Source organism: Danio rerio, chromosome 18 (assembly GCF_052040795.2).
Source record: "Danio rerio strain M-AB ecotype USA chromosome 18, GRCz13ab, whole genome shotgun sequence".
Classification (NCBI taxonomy): domain Eukaryota; kingdom Metazoa; phylum Chordata; class Actinopteri; order Cypriniformes; family Danionidae; genus Danio; species Danio rerio.
Genome location: NC_141038.1, coordinates 7,399,771 through 7,425,337, shown reverse-complemented (window position 1 = coordinate 7,425,337; position 25,567 = coordinate 7,399,771). Strand labels below are relative to the sequence as shown.

Genomic DNA, 25,567 nt, shown 5'->3' with positions numbered 1-25,567 from the left:
CACACAGCAATGCCGACTGGCCCAGCCGAGACTCGAACCAGTGACCTTCTGGCTGTGAGGCGACAATACTACAATGCCAAAAGGTAAAACAACTCCTTTATAATATAAAAAATTAGTAATGCATGATATATTGGTGGCCATATTGATATCGGCCGATAAATGCTATTTTTTTCATGTTATCATCATCGGTCGGAAAACAAAATTAGGGCGATATCTTTAACCCAATAAATTATGTCTTATTTCTGCTGGCTGAACCACTTCACATGCTTTCTGCCTGCTTCTATTTTGTTTATTCACTGACTTGGTTTCTTTATTTATGCATTTTTTTAGGTTAATTATATTAATATAAACAAATTGGCCTTTGATAACAAAATGTTGATTAATAAAGTTCAAAGATTAGAACTTAAGATTTTAAAATAAAAGCAATCATTCACTATACTGTATGTGTTTGCCTTTTGTTTTTGCAATCATGCAGATAAATTTGAAAAAAAAAATTATATATATATATATATATATATATATATATATATATATATATATATATATATATATATATATATATATTCATTAATTTATTTATTTATTGGCTATATATTTGCTTTCTGCCTCCAAATATTATTAATATCGGTCAAAAATTCCATATCACTGCATCCTAGTTAAAATATAAAAATTGGGCTGAATTGTGTTTATTTAAAATGCTATGCTAACTTATTTTAATGTGAACAAGCTAAATTAGCTAATGTCAATCAAATAATTGCAGATAGCCTTTATCAAGTAAATGATGTACAGTAAATACGCACATCTCAGTATCTTCAGTATTCAGGCTTGTGTGCAGTACCTTGTGGTGGCATCTGGAGAAAGGCCTCTGGTTGAGCATGGTGAAACATTTGGAGCAGTTTCCGGTGGTGCAGTTGTCTCCCACTCTGCGGAAGTAATCTGTATCCTCTGCCGTGTCCACCATCCACCCGTGCAGAAACACTGGGATGTCCTCAACATCCCGGACCACTGTACCATTGGGCAGCCGCAGGTCATCGGCTGGATTACCATCACAACATCCTGAGGAAAGGAGGGTAACACATTTACGTGGCCACAAGTAAAAGCTTTGGCTAATTAAAAAAAGAAAGTTTCCAAAATCTGACACCTATCAAAGTGAAACTGGATTTGGATGCTTTGTGAAGAGTAGCATTAGATATTTCTGGTTTAAATTATTCTCATGGCAAATAAATACTCATGTGTGGATCTGTATTTGGATGTATTGGGTAAAGTACCATATTATATTATTGGTTTCAATTATTTTCATACCAGTAATACAAACCTGTCTACTGTACATCAGCACAAAAGCATTAAGCCTTTTCCTTCTATTGGATTCACTTGTACTAAATATTTGTGCACATTAAAAGTAACAGACAGAAGTGAGCAGGGCACAAATTAGTACAAACAAATGATTTAAATATTTCCACACTTATGGTATTTATTTAGTAATCATACACTCACCAGCCACTTTATTAGGTACACCTGACTAGTACCGGATTGGACTCCCTTTTACCTTCAGAACAGCCTTAATCTTTCATGGCATAGATTTAACAAGGTGCTGGAAATATTCCTCAGAGATTTTGGTCCATATTGACATGATAGCATCATGCAGTTGCTGAAGATTTTTTGGCTGCACATCCATGATGAGAATCTCCTGTTCTATCCCAAGGGTGCTCTATTTAATTGAGATATGGTGACTGTGGAGGCCATTTGAGTACAGTGAACTCATTGTCATGTTCAAGAAACCAGTCTGAGATGATTTGTGCTTTATGACATGGCGTGTTATCCTGCTGTACGTAGCCAGAGATGGGTACACTGTGGTCATAAAGGGATGGACATGGTCAGCAACAATACTCAGCTAGGCTGTGGCGTTGACACAATGCTCAATTGGTATTAATGGGCCCAAAAAATATATACCGCATACCATTATACCAACACCACCACCAGCCAGAAACTATTGACACAAGGTAGGATGGATCCATGCTTTTATGGTGTTGATGCCAAATTCTGATCCTACCATCCAAATGTCACAGCCGAAATCGAGACTCATCAGACCAGGCAACGTTTTTCCAATCTTCTATTGTCCAATTTTAGTGAGGCTGTGTAAATTGTAGCCTCAGTTTCCTGTTCTTTGCTGACAGGAGTGGCATCCGGTGTGGTCTTCTACTGCTGTAGCCCATCTGCCTCAAGGTTGGATGTGTTGTGCATTCAGAGATGCTCTTATGCAGACCTCGGTTTTATCAAGTGTTTATTTGAGTTACTGTTGCCTTTTTATCAGCTTGAACCAGTCTGGCCATTCTCTGACCTCCGGCATCAACAAGACATTTGTGCCCACAGAACTGCTGCTCACTGGATATTTTCTCTTTTCCGAGAACATCACAGTAGATCAGCAGTTTCTGAAATATTCAGATCAGCCAGTCTGGCACCAACAACCATGTCACGTTCAAAGTCACTTAAATCACCTTTCTTCCTCATTCTGATGCTCGGTTTGAGCTGTGGCAGATCATCTTGACCATGTCTACATGCCCAAATGCATTGAGTTGCTGCCATGTGATTGGCTGATTAGAAATTTGCTTTACGAGCAGTTGGACAGGTGTACCTAATAAAGTGGCCAGTGAGTTTAAATACGCAATATAAAAATTGTGCTAAAATTAAAAAATAAATAAAAAAAACAACAAAATCTAAATATTGAAAAAAAAAACACCTTTAAAGTTAGACACATAAGTTACTAACACTGCATATAACTAATCAAACAATTTAGTTTTGATATATTTATAGTATATTTACTAAATGTCTTAATACAACATAATACAAAGTCATTTTCTAATGATTTTAGGCAGAAAAGAAAAATCTATACTTTTAACACATGCAATGTATTTTGTGGCTATTGTAACAGAGTTTTGTGATTCAGTGTTGCATTTATTCAAACACTGGAAAATTAAACTTCTACTCAAGATACACAATTCATCTCAAATCTATTGTATATTTAAAAAAGACAAATCTGCTGTTATTTCAACCTCCAGCTTGTAATTTAACAGTTTGAACAGTTCTTTAATGTATTCAAAGGACACTAACCATATTTAAATTCCAATCGTGCAGATGGGAAATATTATGACAGTGCATTACAATGAGCCCCGCTATTATTATTAGAACCATGCTATGCTGTGACATTGACAATGACATTTTTTGTGAATGTCTGAATGTGTTTCTTCATTGTTCTGAACTCAAATATCTACAAATTCTTAAATCAAGAAGCATTTTCTAGACAAGTAAAAAGAGAAAAGTCTTATTTTATGAAATAATGTGTTAAAAGCAAGCAAGCAAAATAATCTGCCCATGGGGAAAGTAAAATAATCTCGTTTTCGATTTTGCTGACCCCATTGGCGGATTCTTTTGCTTGTTTTAAGGGAAAACTCACTTAATTTTGGCATAATATTTCTTAAGTCAATACATCAAGTCTAGAAAATGCTTCTTGATTTAAGAATAGTTAATTATTCAGACTAGAAACTTTTTTGCAGAGTAGACTTTTAAGCTGTTACAATGTGCCCCATACTATGTTTACTATATGACTTTAAGTAAAGTCAACTTGTCGCTTTAAAAGGGGACCTATTTTGTCCCTTTTTACAAGATGTAAAATAAATCCCTAGAGTGTGTATGTGAGGTTTCAGCTCAAAATACTCCACAAAAAATGTTTTATAACTCATTGAAACTGCCCCTTTTAGACTTTGATCCTATACTGAAAAAAGTTTTGCATGCAGAACTGTTGCAAACAATTCATTACTGTTGAATTTAAACAAACAAATTAAATTTAATAAAGTTCAACTTAATTTGTTTGTTTAAATTCAGCCCAAATAAATTGTTTACAACCACTTAACGTAAATTTTTTTTTAGTAAATCCAAGGAATCATCTTTGAATCATTTTTTTCAGTGTAATTGGGCTATTTTGGTGACTGTTGCTTTAAATTCAAAAGTGGGCGGAGCTACAAATGCCTATACTTCAGCATAGTGGCAGATTCAAAAACAAGGCTACCATCATATGCTAATGAGGGCGAGATGATCACTAATGGGCGGGGCTTTCATCCTCTGAAAAGTGTCAATCAAAGTGTTTCTGCAGACTGTTTTTATCAAGTGTGATTATAAAAAATAAAATAATGTTTAATCATTAGTTTTTTTTTCACAGACTGTTGTCACACAACTGGGTTTGAAAAACTTATATAAGTTATTTTTGTATAATAGGTTCCCGTATTGGTTGGCACAGTTTATGTTCATAAAGTAAGTAAAGACCCTGTTGCCTTAATTATTATAAGTCAAGTAATAGCTTTTTACAGTGTAATTTAGAAAAAAGTAAAATAAATAAAACTCCACTAATTAATGTATTAAGTAAGCAGGATCATATTAGACTTCATGGTTGTCTACAAAGTGTAAACACTGCTAGATGCGCACACACACACTGACCGCAGAGCCCCCTGGTGGAGGTGTTGTCGGGAGCCGTGTACTGCAACACCATGATGCCAGTGCTGTGGTACCACTTTATGTTGATGCCACCGGGTGTGTCTATGATGTACATGGTCCCGGTGTCGTCAATATGGAGGTTCTGCCTGCTGAGAGGAAGCCGAGCTGTGATCTGATTCACGGACACCTGCGACACACACCAAACCTTTATGAAACAACCTTACACAGTAGATTTAGGCTTCTGTGAGATTAAGATGGTGCATTAAATATGATTTTGGCTAGATTTAGCAGCTTTTAACTTTAAGTAAATGAGACTTGTTTATCTATTGTGCTTGTGTGTGGATGGTTTTATGTCTTTATTAAACGTTTTTGTTACTGTTTGCTTTGACTTTAGTGAATCTGAATATTTTACCTCAGTTCCTTTTATAAATGTACTATACCCTTAGTAAAAAAAGACTAATATTGACTATTATAATGCATTTTGAATGAATAAAAATGGCAAAACACACATAACAAAATTACTAAAACCCTGACTTAAAATTTAAAAGCAAACTATCTTACTGTATTAATATAAAATATTACTACATAGCACAATAGTGAAGTCCAAAGTTTATAATATGATTATATTTATGAAAAAAAGCCTTATATACACTCACAAATGCATTTACTTTGTGAAAAATAAAATCAAAACAGTAATAATGTTTAACATATATTCAACACTGAAAACACTTGATGCTTCAGATTTTTGTGAAACAGCATAAAAAGCTTTTTGCAAGAGCATGTTCAATGTTAATTACTCCAAACCCCCAATGTAAATAATAATAATGAAACAACACTTTCAATGAAATCTCACTGTGCGTATTTTTGTTGAAAGTGTAATATTTTAGCATCCGTTCCTTTCATAAATCTCTTCCTATAATTACAAAAAATAGTCCCTCTCAGGACCTTGAGAACAAAAAACGTCCACATTGAAACCTTGTAAAAATAGCAATATTTAACTGTAGCACCATTTAAGTCATACATTCTTAGATAACAACCTTCTATTCTGTTGGCAACGCCTCAAACATTTAACTATTTTTGGAACATTTCCTTCAGGTTCTACAGTTTCCCTGTACTAATTCCACTTTTTAACCTTTTTAAACATATTTAAACAAACAATGTGTTCAACAAATCATGTGAAACATTACAAATTTCAGAATCACAACAGGTCTGTACTAAAAGGTTTGTCAGAATAGCATCATTATAGCCCTCTCTGTTCAGTGCTATGTAAGAGACTTTTTTCCACTATAGATCTCTTAGATCATAACTGTTGAATAATGCTGTGCAATATTTGTAAAAATATTCCCTTACTGAATGTGTATCAGAACAGAATGAAAATCCAGATGGTGCACATTTAGTTTGTTTTTCAGGCTGGAATCGAAAGGCATGTTTTGACTGTTAACATTACACTCTCTTAAAAAAGGTGCACGGTGGTACAAATAATGTTCCTTAAGGAACAGTTTTGTACTTTAGTAAAGGTTGTACCTTGTGTCGTACAGAAGAGACCTCGTTCTGTACCTTTTATGGTACAATTTAAATGAAGGTGAACAATTGTTCTCATAAAAAAAGATACATAAGTGTAGGCAAACTCCTTTATTACAATATCTATGAAAATAAATATTACTGCAGAGGTGAAGTGATTTTATGAATAATTTCCATATTAAAACATGAATCATTTAAAAGCATGTTTCACAGAAACTAATAAACAATAATTATTAAGTTCTACAACACAAAACAACTAGTAAAACAAAACTATACAGTAGGTATTCTAACCTAAACATTTAAGGCATTATTTAAGGCAAATAATCAATTGATAAGCATTTTCTGAAAAATAGTTTCATTATTGATATCCGCATCTTTTGGCGTTTGCTTTTTTCACTACGCACGCAAAAGTCATGCAAAGTGTTCACGCAGATATTTTAGTATTGTAAAACTAATCAAACATTGTGCATATCTCGTTACAATACTTTTGCATAACGCTGCGGTCACACTAGAGTTTGTGTGTGTGAAATTCTGTCGTACAGCGCTGTGAAAGGGGCGGGATTAAACAAGATCATTAGACATTTAAAAAAGCGAGCGATTGCTCCATGTTTTAAATTTCTGTCAAACATTGTTTAAAATGTCTTGATGTTTTATATTTACTGAAAATAAATTCACCCATTTTGGATATACAGTAGCAAACTGCCTTTAAATAGTTCTTGAAAAAACACATTTGACATTGTTAAGGTACAAAGTTTCTTGTTACTGTAATGGTACCTTCAAGGTAGGGATGTGCACATCGATGCTTGAGTATCGATATATCGATACTTAGAAGCTTCTAATTTGGTATCGATATATTTTTAAAGTATCAATATTTCAACTATATTTTAATAATTTCTGCATAACTAAATGTTTTAATGCTGTGATGCTTTGTATACAAGACGTTACACCAATCACTCTGCGGCGGAAAATCACGTGAGCGATCATGTGCCTTTCAGATAACTTACTCAACTAAGTAGTGCTAAACGTACTCAACACATGTATGGAAGCATATGAGTACCATAATTCAATTCAAAATGTAATATGCAAAATGGCAATGCAATATGTTAAATGGCAATGTATATCTGTATTTGAATTTGTATTTTCCAAGACATATGAGCAATGTTTGGTGCAGAATGAAAATGTAATTAAATTACATTGTTTGCATTTCTCATTTCAAACACTGTTTTAATATGTAAATTGTATCCACATTTTAAAGCTTTTTAAGTAGGAAAATTAAATTGAAAATGCTATACACAAACTGAATTTGATGTGAATAAAGTACAAGCACAGTTTTAGGGATAAACTTTTAAAACCAAAGGAACATTTTGGTTTCCCATGGCACAAATCATGTCCTTAAACGTACAAACAGAAATGGTACAATTCTGTTCCATAAAAAGAGACTGCCCCAGCGACAAGGATTTGTACCTTCATTGGTGCAACATTGAACCATTCTTTCTGAGAGTCTATATGAAAGAGTAAGTAAAGAAATCCAAAATGCAGGGATCTTTTTTTTTACTTTGTTTGTCCCAAAAACTGCCTAAAGCTGCAAATGTTGTTTATTTTTTGTTGTTCATTTTTAATAAGTGTGTGTAATATCTTTGAACATTTTCAGGTAGTTTAAGCAAAACCATGTTAATATTGATAACCCTGATCATTCTGGTCACTATAATCACAAATTTTATGAAATAAGAAATTTGCATACCATTACACCACTATGCACATTGTTACCTTTCGGTCCAAGCGGTTGATCATGATTCTGTATGAATGAGTTGTGATGTTCAGCTTCTTAAAGCACAGGCCAGATGTTCCTCCAGAGGGAGTCTATCAGGAAACAGCAGAGGAAATGAGCTCGTGACTCTGATTAGGATGATTATAATAATTATTTCAACAGAAATATTCTAATGACACACTTACAGGTCTTCTGATGTAGTTCACGCTCTGAAAGCAAAGTAAAGCGTTTAATATAATTCATCTATAGAAAATGCTGTATATTTTCTCCATGCACTGTAAAACATGAAGGACTCCACATAACTCATTCATGTTTTCTCAACACAAATCAATCAAGTTAACATAATTGTTTTTTTTACAAATTTAAGTGGATTGAACATAAAACAATTAAGTTATTCCTCAAAAAACAAATTGTGTTGTTCTCATTTTAAATAAGTGGTTTGAACTAGAAACAAAAGTCTTTTTTTTTTTTTTTGAGTGTGATGTGTTAGCATGGGTTTACCTCACTGGTTGGGCATTTCTCAATGTGGCCGACTATCTTCTCTCTTGGCAGGTGGACCAGAATATAAGAGCCGATATCATACAGAGCCACATTATTCCCATCAAACGTTATCACACGTAGGTCAGAGATTATAGAGCAGCGGCCTGCCAGCACACACACACACACAGACTTTAAAGGTCATGGCAAGGAGATGGACACTTCAACACAAGCTATGATGTTATTGACAAGCAATTTAAGTCAAATTAAACCTAAATATCATGTGGAAAAACATGTTTAAAAACGTACAAATTTAAATTTTCCTTTGGCTGAAATAAATATGTTGACGTTCTAAAATAAAAATAAATTCAAGCTATATTTAAAAATCACTGTATAACAATGGTAACGCTTTACAAGTTAGGTTTCATAAACTAATTTCTAGAGGAGCATGTGATATGATTGAGCACTGTTGGCCACTCATCCGTAATCAGTAATAATCCAATCCTAGTGATCCTAGCTTACTTTAAATGGATAATTTTCTCCTTTTTGCCCTATCTTCATTTTGGAAGAATCCCCTCTTCCACCCCATCTCCTCCTTTCCTTCCCTTTTCTAAAGGGGGAAACTATCGAGACTTGATCTCGGATCCTCTGATATGCTTATTGACTAGGCGGGAGCCCTGGGCTTAATTATCTCCAAGCTCAGGGTTCTCTCCCGGGACAGCATGCCAAACCTGCTATAAATGCTAAGCATATCTAAGTGGGAACTCTTGAATAAGGTTGCATTTGTTATTGCACTAGGTAACTATTCAAGTTAACAAATCAAAAAAATTTAAATACTTCTAAATTCATTTGTAAAATTCAAAAAGTGGTATTTCTTAATATTATTGGACCTGAGCAAAATAAAAAGGAACTAACAGTGAAGAGTTGCAATTTTATTCAAACATCAAGATATTTATCATAATAAGCACTGCAATTAATGCATTGCACACCGAGTATGTTTACATGGACACCAATAATTAAATTTTAATACAATTAAGACAATACTCTGATTAAGAGTCAACAATGTAAACAGCGATTTTTGATTAATCCGATTGAGATCACAATCAAACTAAGGGCCAATCCCAACTCTACTCCTTATACAACCCTTCAAACGAAGACTTTTCAGGACCACACTTAAACCAAGGGGTAAGAAAAAATTCCCAGAATACCCCAGCAACAGCTGCACCCGGAAGTAAGGAGATCCACAAATTATTGTTTTTTGTCATTATTACGAATTTTTACAACAAACAAACACATTTTTAATATATCCATAACCGCGTTCACGTTTTACCGTCATGCTCTAAAAAAAACGCTAAAATAAGAACCGCTAAATTTCGCGACCTACTCGCAATTTACAGCAGTCCTACAACTTTGACACTCGATGACACTGGAATACCCTGTCAGAAAAGTCTAGTGGCTGTCAATGAGCTTTTTACAGTGTCTATACACACAGTGCTATAAGGTTAATGCTGTTTTTGTGTGTTTACATTGATGAATATGGCCACTGTGTTTAATGAAAGTTACGTTCTGCACATTAGATCATTATGATAACTTGATATATGGCTTCAGTGATTTCCTAAAGATAAATGCCAAAAAATAACACAACTGGAATCACTCCAGCAGTCGCGATCGTCTGATCTTATGTGAAGCAAGAAATTGTGAGGACATATGATGAGATGTGCAGGTACTGTAGTGCTGTCCCAATTCTAAGGGGTAAATTTTGAAGCCCTTTCCCTTAACCCTTGGTTGTAAGGGCCAAGGGGAAGGGGAAGGGTTAGGAGTACAAAAATAGAATTGGGATTGAGCCTAAATCGAAATCGAATTAAGACATGTGGAGTATGCGGTGTGTATGTCCTACATGGGCACTGCCAGAGCGGGCAGCAGGGGTCTGTGTTGGTCTGGATGGGTGTGCCCAGCAGGTTGCACTGTGGCTGGCTGATGTTGTATCTGCAGTGCTGGGAGGAATTATGAAGCATCAGCTGTGCATTAAAGCAGATGTACTCGCTGCACTCATCCACACGCAACGAATACGGAGGCTGTAAGGACATAAAACAAAAAAATATTCAGAAAACAGATGAAAAGGACAATATAAACCCTGTTTGCCACACAGAATCAGAATTTCAATCATGATGCATCTCTGTTTTGTTATTGGCTGCGATCTGTTCCTATATATAAATCAAATACATGGAAAATATGCAAATAAGCAGCATGTGTTTTAATATATTGCAAAAATGGTTAATGGTATCAAATGTGCCAGCAGCAAAAAAATTTGGGCTGAAGCCCCAAAGAAGCATACCACCCAGACTGAGCATGCCTAGAGTGAAGCATGGGGGTGGACCAGTGATTGGTTTGGGCTGCAACATCATGGCATTCCCTAGGCCCAATACTCCCCCAATTTTGCCAAGAACTACCTAACCATTCTGGAGGACCATGTCCCCCAATGGTTCAAACACTGTGGGCCCTATCATACACCCGGCGCAATGTGGCGCAAGGCGCGGCGCAATACTCTTTTGGTACTTTTAGCTCGGCGCAAGGGTCATTTTGAGGTGTTGCGCCACGCTGTTAAAATAGCAAATGCATTAGTCTAAAAAAGCAGGCGTGTTTTGGCGCGTTGCTATTTTGAGAAACTGTAAATAGTCTTGATCTTTAGACCAGAACAAAGTCGGTCTATTGTCTGGCGCAAAGTGGCTTACACGCTACAAACAAGATGCAGAGCAATACGCAAATATCTTTACATATGAAAAATATACAATATCTTAAGGATATATATTTAAATATATATATATATATATATATATATATATATATATATATATATATATATATATATATATATATATATATATATATATATATATTTATAGTATGGATATATAAAGGATAGAAATATAAATGACTAAAATATTACAAAACTTATTAATTTCTAGCCTACTTGTAGATTTAAAAACCACTGCCTTACTTTCTTCATCTCAGGAGGCTTTTTCAGTTCATTCAATTTGCTTTTGTATAATGTCATTATTATTAGCAGTATTATTTATTATATCCATATTTATATTTGTTTTACTAAAAACAAGCTTAGATTTGTCCACCTATCAAATTTTAGACTCTATGGGGCATGGCAGGTGTATTTGGAAATAACTCAGTATTTTGACCACACTTGGTTATTATTGTTCATTTATTCGTTTGCTAGAAATTAGAACTGAATTTAGAAATAGTTTTGAAACAAATCTTTGTTCTTAACAAACAAAATTAATTATTTATAGGCTAATGGATGTCTGTGCGTTAAGGTTTCCCTATCCATGAGAGCAAAAGCGAAAGTGAACTTACTTTACGTCAAAATGCGCTTATTGCGCTACGCAGCTGGCTCTTAAAAGGAATGGGAGATAAGGCTCTAATTGGTTTATTCTCAAAACACACCTATAACTCATTAAGAAAATAAACTCAACCTTTTTAGACCATGGCGCAAAGCGGATTTTCCCGTCCTTTAATTAGCAAAAATGCGTTCTGACACGCCCTGAAAGCGTTTGCGCCCTGAGTTTTGCGCTCTGCGCATGGACCATCAAAATAGAGCCCTGTATCTTAAAGGTGATGCCACAGAAAGACTGGTGACAGTGGTTTTATTAGCATAAAAGTGAAGTTCTCTCATGGCCTGCAAAATTACCAGATCTAAGTATTATTAAGCCACTTTGGGGTGTTTTGGAGGTAGCAAGTCAGTAAAAATTTCCTCCACCAGCATCACCAGTACCTTCTTAAATCCATGCCATAAAGTATTAAGGAAGTTCTAAAAGGAAAAGGGGGTCCAACCCGGTACTAGTAAGGTGTACACCAGGAATATTTTATATAGAAATCCAAATACGAACTTGTATGTCATGTAGGTAATTTGCATATATTGCCATATACCAGATTAATATGTGGGCTATTGCAGTACAACAAATTCTAACCTACAAATCTCCTAACTCGGGATGCTTCCCTCCAAGGATCAACATTCTGGCAATGGGACAGGAATGACTAAAAAAACAACTGGTAGACGTGTTCACTGTATGTGGAGCACTGATTAATCCAGAAGATGTATATATTTATGGCTGTGTGTATAAATGTGTCAGATTGATATTCAAGTCAGGGAGGGAAGTGGAAGATGTCGACTCTCACTTAATACTGATATCAACAGAAAATGAATCAACGATAGCTGAGGCAAAACATATTTTTCTTGGAGAGCATGTAGATACACCAGGAATGAGATTTTATCAATTGTCTGATTCGTTATCTTTAAGCACAACCCGTTGCCTTAAAAAGCACAGACTAATAAACAGACTTAAGTCTCCGGGTTTTTAGAAGCAAAGTGTTTATTTTGTTTTATCTTTTGAGTTTGACCTGATAAAATCCAACAACTTTTTCATTTAGTGAGTTCTGATTAGTATACATTCAAACTCATTGATTTGAGGCTTTTTAACCAATTGATCAATAAGAACAGAATCACTCGCTCACAAGTGGCCACATCACATGCATCAGTGTGAGTTTAGCATTATTCATTCATTTTTTTCAGATAAGTCATCAGGGGTTGTCACAGCAGAATGAACTACCAACTATTCCAGCATATGTTTTACACAGCAGATGCCCTTCCAGCCGCAACCCAGTACTGGGAAACAACCATACACACACACTCATGCACTACAGACAATTTGCTTACCCAATTCACCTATAGCACATGTGTTTGGACTGTGGGTTTAACCGAAGCACCCAGAGGAAACCCACGCCAACACGAGAAGAACATGCAAACTCCACAGAGTAATGCCAGCTGGTCCAGCCGAGACTCGAACCAGCGACCTTGTTGCTGTGAGGCGACAATGCTAACAGCTGAGCCAATGTGCCGCCTCAAAATAGATTTGAGGATTGATATTACATTTAGATGCTTTACTTTACAGGTTTAGTGAAGGTGGCTAGAAGGGGTGTGCACAGAATTTTTAACTTTAAAAAGTAAAAATAAACAGCAACAGTGTGAGTTGAAAAAAAAAACTGGGATGCATCTTCACACTGGGATGCTTTTCACTTGCAGTTAGTGTCAGCGTTTTTTTTTAGATGTTTTTCCAGATTTAAACGCAGTTGATTTTCAATGGGGTCGAGCAGAAGAGTATGCAAAATCACTCCTTGACTTTAGATGGTGCTATACAACTTTAAGCTTCCGACACCCGCTTTTAACACAAAAGAAGAAGACAGAAAGTTGCTGTACACCATTGCTTCCTATCCAGCCTGATAGAGCTTGAGGTACTGCAAAGTGGAATGGGCAAAAGTTCCCAAAGACAGATGTGCCAAGCTTGTGGCATCATATTCAAAAAGACTTTAGGCTGTAATTGCTGCCAAAGGTGCATTAACAAAGTATTGAGCAAAGGCTGTGATTACTGATGTACATGTGATTTTTCAGGTTTTTTATTTTTAATAAATTTGCAACAATTTAAAAAAATAATTTAAAAAATCACATTGTCATTATGGGGTGAAGCGCTATGAATACTTTCCAGATGCACTGTATACTTTCCACCTTTATATTCAATTCATTAAAATTCAATTCAAATTCAATTCATTAAAATTCAATAATCTTCAGCATATCTTTCATGTCAATATTTTTCTTTTCCGCTTCATACTACCAGTATAATAAGTCCTATAAGATACAACCAAGACCACAACTCCCATGATTCCACACTCAGTCACTGTATTATCAAAGTACGCCTTTGTTTATTGTGAATATGCGCCCTCTAGTGGCAAAAATTACATACTGTGACTATAATCCTTTCACGCATATGATCATACCAGTGTGATCAGCCATGGCTGGCCCCTAAAGCGCACAATCACACAGGTGTGATTAGAATGTTTGGAGTGCACGTTATCAACTGGTTCAATTCAAATCTGACAGCTTTTAGATTTTTAAAATACACATGGATGTCTATGGCGACGGTAATAGTAATTATTTTTAAATATAACTAGATGATATGCTTTATTCAACCAAGTCACACACTCTATGTTACTAGAATATCTTCTCTATTCCTCTCCCAGATAAACAGTTACTTACAATTATTTCAGAAGAAAATTATGAATAATGGGTCACGTGATAAACTTGACATATCTCCATGAGAACTTCAGAACACAATGCTTTCTAAATACCAGTCATAATAAAAAAAAAAAAACTCACAAATGAGTATTTAAAAAAATCACACGTAAAAATTTTAAACCTGATCTGTGAAACCAAGGGGAAATTCTCCAACACAGGCTTATAGGGAATATGTGCCCAAGGCTACATATTTGAGAAATTTGTACCCTGGGCTACCTATGTTAAGGATGCATTCTGTGTGTAAAATCAATGTTACGAGGTGCTATGATGTATCTCCAATGTGCCTGGTTTTAAAATCTCTTACCGTGCAGGGTCCTGTGGGCAGCAGAAATGGAGGAAGAACTGTAGTTATTCCTGCTGTCTCAGGAGAAGGAGATGGAGAAGGAATAATGATCTCAGAAGTTGTCGGCACCGCTGCTGTTGTAGTTGAAGGCTCCTCGGTCGTGGGCGAGACAGATGTGGACTCTGTGGTGATCACTGTGGTCGTACTTTCTAAAGTTGTGCTCTCTGTTGTGATGACAGTGGTGGTTGTAATTGGCTGGACTGTGGTCGTCGGAGAGGTTGTTTCAGGTTTGGTTGTGGCTTCAGATGAGGTTGTCATTTCTGTGGTGGATGTAGATGATGGTAAAGTTGTAATAATAGGTGTGGTGGGTTTAGCTGTAGTGGGTGTGGCTGATGTGGTGGGCGGGGCAGTGGTGATTAGAGGAGGCTCTGTGGTTGGTGGAGAGGACGTTGTGGGCGTTTCTGTTGAAGTGGTTTCTGTTGTTGACGACACTGTGGTTGGGGGTAATGTGGTTGTAGTCGGGCTGACTATTAAAACAGCTGCTTCTGAAGGTGTAGTTATGATTGTAGTGCTGGAAGTTGTGGTTGGAGCTGTGCTTGGTGTTGCTGTTGTGGTGGAAGGAGTCGTTGTGGTTGAAGTAGTGGTTGTAGGTGCTGTGGTTGGAGCCGCCGTGGTGCGGTTTGATCGGGTTACAAACATGTAAGGAGTTGGTGTTGGAGAAAGCATCACACCTGTGACAATAATAATACATTTTATAATGAATGTTTTAATTAATATTATAGAAATTCTAAATATTAACCAAATATTATGTTTACTAAATATTACAATAACAATAAATAATCTAAAAATAAATTAAATTAAATTAATCATTATTATGTTTACTAAATAATATAACAGTGAATACTATTGTACTGTAAAATAAAATAAAAATAAAAATATTACAATTAATATTATAACAATTACATTGAATACGAACGGACTGTAAAACAGAAGGTTCACAGGAGGAAATAAAATAAAATAAAATAAAATAAAATAAATTTAATTAAATTAAATTAATACATAAAATTTAATTAATTAAAATTAAATTAAATAACCATTATTATGTCTACTAAATATTATAATTACAATAAATACTATAGTAAAATAAAATAAAATGAAATTAAATAAAAAATTAAATTCAATTACAATCATCATTATTGTTATATTGTAAATATTACAATTACAATGAATACTATCGTACTGTAAAATAAAATAAAATGAAAATGAAAATTGGTGGTTCACAGAAGTAAATAAAATAAAATAAAATTTATTTAAAATAAAATAAAATAATCATTACGTTTACTAAATATTACAATTACAATGAATACTATTGTACTGTAAAATAAAATACAATAAAATAAAAATTGGTGGTTTACAGAAGTAAATAAAATAAAATAATCATCTTTATTAAATATTACAATTACAATGAATACTATCGTACTGTAAAATAAAATAAAATAAAAAAGGATAGTGAGTAAAAATAAAATAGAATGATTAAAAATTTAATTAAAAATTTAATTTAATTAAATAATTATCAAATATTTAAATGAACTGGATGCAAACTATGGTTTCATACGTACAATCTTCTTTGTACACACACCGCCTGGTCACTTCATCCAGCAACATGGTCTTAGGACATCGTGGAAAACAGCCTTCAACCCTAAGCCACATCAGAGAATGAAAGAGTGCGAGTATAAATCTCCTAATACTCCTGATTATCAAAAAATGTCCTTCTGGATTTTTAAGTTAAATATTCCAATTTTGTACAGCCTTTGTACTGTATAATTGCCATGTATTATCACAGTAGCAGTGTCAGTCATCATATATATATATAATTGCTCTACTTGTTATGAACTGATTTCTCACTCAATTTTTGTTTAAGCATGGGCAATTGATTGTTGATAAATAAAACCTTCAGAAGTATAATGTCCCTGCTCAGTTGATTTATACAGAACTGTTGAATTGATCTAAATCTTATTCATTCATTTATTAATTATTAATTTATTTATCATCCATTATTTATCAGAGATCGCCACAGCGGAATGAACCACCAACTATTTCAGCTTACTCTGCTTTTTTCAGCACAAAAGTAATTTAGTTACTGGTTACTTTCTAACTAATTACACCAAACACTACACGGTACATGCTGATGCGAGATCTTACGGTGGTAGAAAATGGCAACGTGTGGCATCGAGGTCGCTGCAGGTTTTCACACACGGACTGGAGCATGCGTGATATTTCCACTCGCACATCAAGCGGTATGGGATCACAAAACTGCTCTCTAAAATACAGGAACACAAGCACCGAAAACAGACTCAGAAAAAGTGCAGCAACATTATGGAAAACAACTCAAATAAGACATAAAATACTTTTAGAGCTATTCACCTTTTATCGAATAACACCACTATTAACATTTTACTAAGATGTACAACTACTAAATAAATGCAGCAAATTCTTGCCTTCGATGATGAAGCTGCTGCTGGTTTTGAAGGCTTGTGTGTGATCATAATTCTGCGCTCGGGCCTGTGTGTGTGTGAGGGTGATGAAAACCCCCTTCTGACTGTGCAGCTCAAAGGAGGATCTTCCTGGAAGCCACAGGCCCTGGTGGTGGAGGAAAGTGGCCCGCCGTCTGAACTCTTCTCCAGGCTGCCAGTGCTCCAGTCGCAGCCCGCGGTTCACAGTTACACACAGGAAGTAGTTTGGCCTTTCTGCAGACTCCAGTGAGACAACAGGAAGTCCTGAACAGCAAAATATCAGTAGATACAGCTATTCAGCCTGAAAAGGTAATATATTATATAACAGAATGCATCAAGAAGCAAAGAAATTGTATTGGTAAACTATTTGTAACTATTGGGGATGGCCGATTTTGTTGAATCAAGATTCTTTGGATTCATTTTTAATGCCTCCTCCTTCATTTTACAGTAGACATGATCATTAATGTTCATGTCTGGTGACTGGGCTGGCCAATCCTGGAGAGCCTAGAACTTCTTTGCTGTAAGGAACTTTGATGTGGAGTCTGAATGGGCTTAAATGGCATAAATGTCTTGATATCTCCATCTGTTGATGTTGCCATTAACTCTGCAGATCTCTAGCACGCCCTCATACTGAATGTAACCCCAAACCATGATTTTTCCTTCACCAAACTTGACTGATGGTTACAACTGGGATCGACGACAGGACTTTTGTCAGGTAGTGTATGGTTAGTTCTGATTGCATTTGTACTTTAAGACTTTTTAAGACCTTTTTAAGAACATTATGAATCAAATTTCTGACTTTTACAGGGCTAAATGCTAAGGATTTACATACAGTTGAAGTCAGAATTATTAGCCCTCCTAAATTATTACACCGCTTTTTAATTTTTTTCCCCAATGTCTGTTTAACGGAGAGAAGATATTTTCAACACATTTCCAAAAAATAGTTTTAATAACTAATTTCTAATAACATAATATTTCACTTTTATTCAGCTTAAAGTGACATTTAAAGGCTTAACAAGGTTAATTAGGTTAACTAGGAAGGTTAGGGTAATTACCGTAGGCAAGTTATTGTATAACAGTCTTTTTTTCTGTAGACAGTCGAGAAAAAATACAGCTTAAAGGGGCTAATAATTTCGTCCCTAAAATAGTGTTTAAAAAATTAAAAACGGCTTTTATTCAATCTGAAATAAAACAACTTTTTTTTTCTCCAGAAGAAAAAATATTATCAGACATACTGTGTAAACTTCCTTACTGATTAAGCATCATTTGGGAAATTTTTAAAAAGAAGAAAACAATTAAAAGGGGGGCTAATAATTCTGACTTTAACTGTACATGCACGTTTCTTCATGGTTTAAAAACTATAATAAACAAAATGTACAAAAGTCTGTCCAGGTCAGAAACCTTAGGTAGTTATACATTCATGGATAACTTTTAAAGAAGTGTTTTTGCAAGGCAGAAAAGTGCTCACGTGAGGCCCTGTCCTTGAACAGTCCAGTTGTCATCATGAAGTGGAAAATGGTGCTGGGTTGAGCGTTGGTCTTCAGGAGGGGAAACACTTCACCGCTGCTTACGTTTGCCCCAAACACACAGATGGAGTTATTCTGCTCTGCGCTGGACAGAGTTAACGGACCCTCGCCCAACTCTACACTCACACACATACAAACATTAACACATTAAACAAGCATATATCTTCTGCTGCTTACAAGTGTGTTAATGACCAGGAGAAAAAAATCTCTTACCTTGGTTGTAATATTCACAATCATATGCTGTCAAAAGAGAAAATATTCATATATATAAGCAGCGGTTATTTCATGTTAAATTTACATCTGAGCAATTGCCAGATTTTATTTGAAGCGACTTACAAATGAGGACAATAGAAGCAACCACAGCATCAACAAAATAAAAATAAGCATTATCCAAATGCACTATACAATTATATATTGTAATTATTAGGTCAAATAAATGTTTTAATACATTTTGTTATTATTTAAAATAATTTGTCTTTTAACACTAACATGTGTATGTATGTATACACACACACACACACACACACACATATACATACAGTATATGTGCATGTTTGTGTGTATGTACTGCATGTATGTTTGTGTGTTGGCAAATCTGCATCTGAAACAGATCATAGAATCAGGACGGGGTCAAAGTGGTTTCAATAAATAGTGGGATTAGTGATACAGATTTATTGATCACATTGTAATTAAGTTTTTTTTTTTTAAATCTGCAATCATTTCAAATATACCAAAGTAATTTGATCACCTATTATTTTACTAAATACTGGCCACTTTATTAAGTACACCTAAATAGTTCAGGGTTTGTACCCTCTTTTGCCTTCAGAACTGCCTTAGTCCTTCGTGGCATAAATTCAACAAGGTACTGGAAATATTCCTCAAAGATTTTGGTCCATATCAACATGAGAGCATCATGTAGTTGCTGCAGATTTGTCGGCTGCACATCCATGATGCGATTCTCCCGTTCCACCACATCTCAAAGGTGCTCTATTGGATTTAGATATGGTGACTGTGGAGGCCACTTGAGAATAGTGAACTCATTGTCATGTTCAAAAAATCAGTCTAAGATGATTCTGGCTTTATGACATGGCGTGTTATCCTGCTGTAAGTAGCCATTAAAAGATGGGTCCACTGTGGTCATAAAGGGATGGACATGGTCAGCAATAATACTCAGGTAGACCGTGGCTTTAACACGATGCTCAATTTGTTCTAATGGGCCAAAAGTGTGCCAAGAATATATCCCTAATACCATTACACCCCCACCACCAGCCTGAACCGTTGATGCAAGGCAGGAAAGATCCATGCTTTCAAGTTGTTGATGCAATGTTCTGACCCTCATACTATGCTCATCAGACCAGGCAAAGTTTTTCCAATCTTCTTTTGTTCAGTTTTGATGAGCCTTTGCGAATTGTAGCCTCAATTTCCTGTTCTTAGCTGACAGGAGTGGCACCCGGTGTGGTCTTCTGCTGCTGTAGCCCATCTGCCTCAAGGTTGGACATGTTGCTCGTTCAGAAATGCTCTTCTGCATACCTCTGTCCTGAGTCTGGCCATTCTCTTCTGACCTCTGGCATTAACAAGGCATTTGCGCCCACAGAACTGCCGCTCACTGGATATTTTCTATTTTTTGGACCATTCTCTGTAAACCCTAGTGATGGTTGTGCATGAAAATCCCAGTAGATCAGCAGTTTCTGTAAAACTCGGACCAGCCTGTCTGGCATCAACAACCATAACACGTTCAAAGTCACTTAAATCACCTTTCTCCCTCATTCTGATGCTCTGTTTGAACTGCAGCAGTTCGTCTTGATCGTGTCTACATGCCTAAATGCATTGAGTTGCTGCCATGTGATTGGCAGATTAGAAATTTGCGTTAACAAGCATTTAGACAGGTGTACCTTATAAAGTGGCCAGTGAGTGTAATGTGACACCAAAATAGGAAATCTTATCTTTGACTCATAAACAGATGCTGACAGCAAACAGGGACGTTTTGAAAAAGTTCATGCTGGATTTGTTTTGCATTAGAAATGTCAGTTCAATCATGTGTAACTGTCTCTGTGTAAACTTCTTCGTGTGTGTTTCCTTGTACTCACGACACACAGTAGGAGATCTCCAGTTCACTGTGACGCCATTCTGACAGCATTTGTGTGCGTACGCTGCAATACTTGTACACAAACATTCACAGTCTCCTCCACGGTTGCAGTTGCAGGTGTCTGTTAGACAGTTCTTATAAAACCAGGTTACATCCACCTGTGGGAACACAAAGGGTAGTTACACACAATACAGGGTTATCTATAGTAAGACCCTAATAAACTTGTGACAAACATACAATCGATCAAGCAACAAACTCAGACCAATTGCTTTTCACCTGAAAGAGCTTAAGTAAAGGGATAGTTCACACACAGGGAAAAATGTACACACCAAAGGAGATATTTTGATTGATGAGTGCTTGTAGCTGGCACCCATTGACTTCCATAGAAATTTTGTTACATACTATGGAAATTGATGGGTGCCAGCAGCCAACATTCTTCAAAATATCTTCTTTTGTGTTCAACAGTAGTGTTATGTTTGATGTTTTCTTTCAGTCTATTTTTTTCACCCTCCTCTCCGCTTGCTCAGCCCTAAGGTTTCTTTTAGGTTCATCATCTGTCCATCATCATTATGACGGTGTCGGTTCCACCGATCTCCACACGAGCCGCAAAGATTTGAAGTCCCGACAGACCAGTGTGTTGTGTGCGCTCTTCCTCAGTGTAACTTTTGTTCTCCATGCAATTTGTTTGTGATTTGCTTAGGCTGTTTCGTGATTTATTATCCCAGTTTACTGTGAAAAGTCAAAAAAGTTCAATATTTCGTGAGGGAGGATGGATTATGAGGTAATCTTCATTTTGGGTGAACTGTCCCTTTAATGGTGGAATGTTCTAGATTTTTAATCCTACACAGCCCTCTAGTGGAGAGATTATGAACTGCAAAGCATCTCAAATCTCAGGTACTATCAGTTGTTAGTTCATCACAGACAGGCAGTGTGTGTGTGTGTGTGTAACCGAAAACAAGATTAGTTTTTAGCTTGCTTTAAGGCAAAACTCAATTAATTTATGACTTATTATTTCTGAAAAAAAAACATTTTTTTTTTTTACTTGTCTAGAAAATGCTTCTTGATTTAAGAATATTTAAATAATTGGACTAGAAACAAGACAAAAATCTCCAAGTAGGAAAAGCTGTTTTTGCAAAGCATCTCATATGTGTATGTGTGTTAGACCTGTGTGTGGCTGTGGGTAAGACGTGGCCTTTTTATCTATAGGCCAAGTGTGTTGCTAAGCCTCAGAGGAACGAGCTGCTCACCACATTGTGACATGGAGCGAATATGTCACTGTAGAGAAGGCCACACTCGCGTTTAGCATACGGCTGTCGGCTGAGATCTCCTTCACATGGTCTGTGCACTACAAAATCACTTTCACACTGCACACACACACACACAACATAAAAATGTATTAATTTATTTGATCTAGTTTTCTTTCTGTTAGTTTTTGGTATTTCTTAATACTATAAGATACTTATACAGCCTTTATTAATCATAGTTCAGCATTTATTAATGACTCATTAAAACCCAAATTCAACATTCGTTATCGCACTCGGAGTTAACATAAACTAACAATGAACAACTGTATTGTCATTAACTAACGGTAACTAACATGAACAAATACTGTAATATATGTATTGTTCATTATTTGTTCATGTTAGCAAAAGCATTAACCAATATTAACTAATAGTACAACCTTATTGTAAAGTGTTATCATAAAATCAATATACTTGTTATTTTTCCAACCCCTTAATTTACATTTAGCAAACCCCAGTCTCAGTATGAGTTTGAGCAGCATATATACCAAAGGTAGACGCCATACCTGTCCAACAGCCCAGCTGTCTCCAAATGCCTGTGCGTTACTGACTTCCATGTGTCCAGCTGTGGTCATGTCATTTACTGTTACCATATCAAAGTTCCCACACAAGCCACTCATCTGACCCTAAAAACACAAATCCCACTATAATATAAGATACAGCATAGCATTAACCCTCCTGTTGACTTAGGAGGGCAGCAGCAGAAAAAAAACCTAAACAATGCTTCAACTTAAATTTTTGAATGACCCTAACATCGTTAAACAAATCATTTTATTTTGTTCATATTTTTATGAAGGCTCTACACATTTAGCGTATAACTGTTGTCATTTGGGTCAATTTTGACAAGCCAGCTATAAAACTATTATTCATTCATTTATTCATTTTCTTAGTCCCTTCATTAATCCGGGGTTAATACAAGACAACTAAAATGAAAGTACAAACATAAATAAATATGTACCCTCCTATCTAGTACTGTGAAAAGGCAAAGTTGGCCACAATGAAAATTGCGTTGATATTTTAGCTGAGGAAGTCTATGGTTAAAGCGCCACCCAGTGGTCAAAAGCTGCAGGCGCATTTTGCAGATATTACCCGCTGCAGCAGAGGGAACATATTGAACTGTTACCATCTGTGTACACACTCCAACACATACATCCCTCAAGCACACACAATAAGAATCTGCTGCTTTAAATTTTATAAATACTTCCTGGCTAAAAACATTTTACATGTATGCAGTTTCTTTTAGCATTAGAAAACGTACAATTTACTTTAGCCAGAAATGAGTGGAGCTCAATGATTAAACACTGATGAAAAACTCCACACCGATGAGGGAAAACCTAGACATATGCAGAGTTTGTCATAAAGATGAGTATGTTTGTTCATGCAAAGTTGATTTCATTCATTCATCTTCCTTCGGATTAGTCCCTTATTTAACAGTGGTGACCACAGCCGAATGAATCGTCAACTACTCCGGCTTATGTTTTACGCAGCGGATACCCTTCCAGCTGCAACCCAGTTCTGGATAACACCCATGTACTAGTGCATTCATACACACAGTCATACACTATGGCCAAATTTAATTTATTCAATTCACCTACACCGCGTGTCTTTGGATTGTGGCAGAAACCAAAAAACCTGGAGAAAACCCATGCCAACACAAAAAGAACATGCAAACTTCACACAGAAATGGCAACTCGGGACTCGAAACAGCGACCTTGCTGTGAGGCAACAGTGCTAACCACTGAATCACCGTGCCCCCTCAAAATAGATTTGAGGATTGATATTAAATTTAGATGCTTTATTTTACAGGTTTAGTAAAGGCAGCTATTTTTTGACTTGAAGATGAGGGTTGTATACAGAATTCTAGGACAACAGGAGAGTTTAATACAGCTGATTCACAAAGAGCAACCTCTGACCTTCCACTGGGGTCCAGCACGAATATGGACAGTTGTCTTACGGTCCCACAAAACGGTCAGATCTTGAGCAGGAAAGTGGACCACAGTGTAATATCCCGCACCCCACAGCTGAAACTCAAAACCTCTGCCCACAACAGTGGAGGAGCTCTGGAGGAGAAACCCAGAAAAAATTATTCAAATCAAACAATCATTACAGGAAACACAGATCTCAAGAATTTTAGCACAATTTCTGTCATGCATATACAGTTGAAGACAAAATTATTCGCCCTCTTGTGATTACGTTATCTTAAAGGCACAGCAATAGTGCCAGATGCAGCACATTGAATAAATGGCACCAGGTTAAACTTTCTGACACATTTACTGCACTCATGTACATTAAAAAATAAAAACTGAACATGGAGGATAGACTCTGAGTGGTGTTCTCCAAACGTAAACAATAATTAGACTTGGGCCTATGTGTGCATCGTTGTGTGCAAGGATTATATATCTATAACCACCTCAAAGAATATTGGGGGTCGCGAGTCACTGGCATTGTTATTTTGGGGGTCATGAGCTAAAAAGTTTGGGAACTCCTGGTTTACAGAACAGATCACTTTTATACAATCACTTGCCTAGTTACTGTACCCTAACTTGCCTATTTAATCTAGTTAAGCCTTTAAAATGTCAATTTCAGCTGAATGCTAGTATCTTGAAAAATATCTAGTAAAACATTATTTACTGTCATCATGGCAAAGAGAAAAGAAATCAGTTATTAGAAATGAGTTATTAAAACTATTAAGTTTAGAAATGTGCTGGAAAAAAAAGTCTTTCCATTAATCAAAAAACAAAATTATATATTTGAGGGGGGCTAATAATTGTGACTTCAACTGTATGTGACCCTGCACCACAAATCCAGTCATAAGTCATTGATCCAATCATCTGAAAGTTGAATAAACAATTTGTCCATACACAATATGTGGCAGAGTTACAACTATTTGAAAATGTAGAATCTGGGGGTAAAAAAGAACTCAACATATTGAAAAAAACATAATAAATAAATAAATAAATAAATTGGGCAGCATGGTGTTGCAGTGGATAGCACGTTTGCCTTACAGCAAGAAGGCCGCTGATTCGAGCCCCGGCTGGTTCAGTTGGCATTTCTGTGTGGCGTTTGCATGTTCCAGTTTCCCCCACAAGTCCAAAGACATGCACAATAGGTGAACTGGGTAGGCTAAACTGTCCGTAGTGTATGTGTGTGAATGAGAGTGTATGGATGCTTCCCAGTGATGGGTTGCAGCTGGAAGGGCATCCGCTGCGTAAAACATATGCTGTATAAGTTGGCCGTTCATTCCGCTGTAGCGACCCCAGATTAATAAATGGACTAAGCCAAAATGAAAATGAATAAATGAATGAATGAATAATAATAAAAAATAATAATGAATAAATAATAAAAATTGCCTTAAAAGTTTAGTTGAAATCTGAAGTTTTGATATATTTACAGTTTAAAATTTACTAAATATCTTCATGGGACATCATCTTTACTTAATATTACAATGGTTTTTGCCATAAAAAAAGA

At 35.9% G+C, this 25,567-nt stretch overlaps 1 protein-coding gene across 5 annotated transcripts in view; it reads right to left on the bottom strand.

The window, feature by feature from the left end:
- otogl (otogelin-like) overlaps nt 1-25,567 on the bottom strand; it is a 110,592-nt gene that overhangs the window by 26,714 nt on the left and 58,311 nt on the right. For all 5 annotated transcript variants that reach the window (XM_087292753.1, XM_087292755.1, XM_087292754.1 and 2 more), the window contains 16 exons: nt 24,013-24,159; nt 22,606-22,725; nt 22,046-22,162; nt 20,800-20,956; nt 18,926-18,952; nt 18,655-18,828; nt 17,172-17,450; nt 16,876-16,993; nt 16,293-16,372; nt 14,695-15,404; nt 10,149-10,326; nt 8,276-8,418; nt 7,960-7,983; nt 7,774-7,866; nt 4,489-4,672; nt 839-1,056 (listed from right to left, as the gene is read on the bottom strand). In XM_087292753.1, the coding sequence (XP_087148879.1) occupies nt 839-1,056; nt 4,489-4,672; nt 7,774-7,866; nt 7,960-7,983; nt 8,276-8,418; nt 10,149-10,326; nt 14,695-15,404; nt 16,293-16,372; nt 16,876-16,993; nt 17,172-17,450; nt 18,655-18,828; nt 18,926-18,952; nt 20,800-20,956; nt 22,046-22,162; nt 22,606-22,725; nt 24,013-24,159 (2,769 nt within the window). The remainder of the gene's footprint in view (nt 1-838; nt 1,057-4,488; nt 4,673-7,773; nt 7,867-7,959; nt 7,984-8,275; nt 8,419-10,148; nt 10,327-14,694; nt 15,405-16,292; nt 16,373-16,875; nt 16,994-17,171; nt 17,451-18,654; nt 18,829-18,925; nt 18,953-20,799; nt 20,957-22,045; nt 22,163-22,605; nt 22,726-24,012; nt 24,160-25,567) is intronic.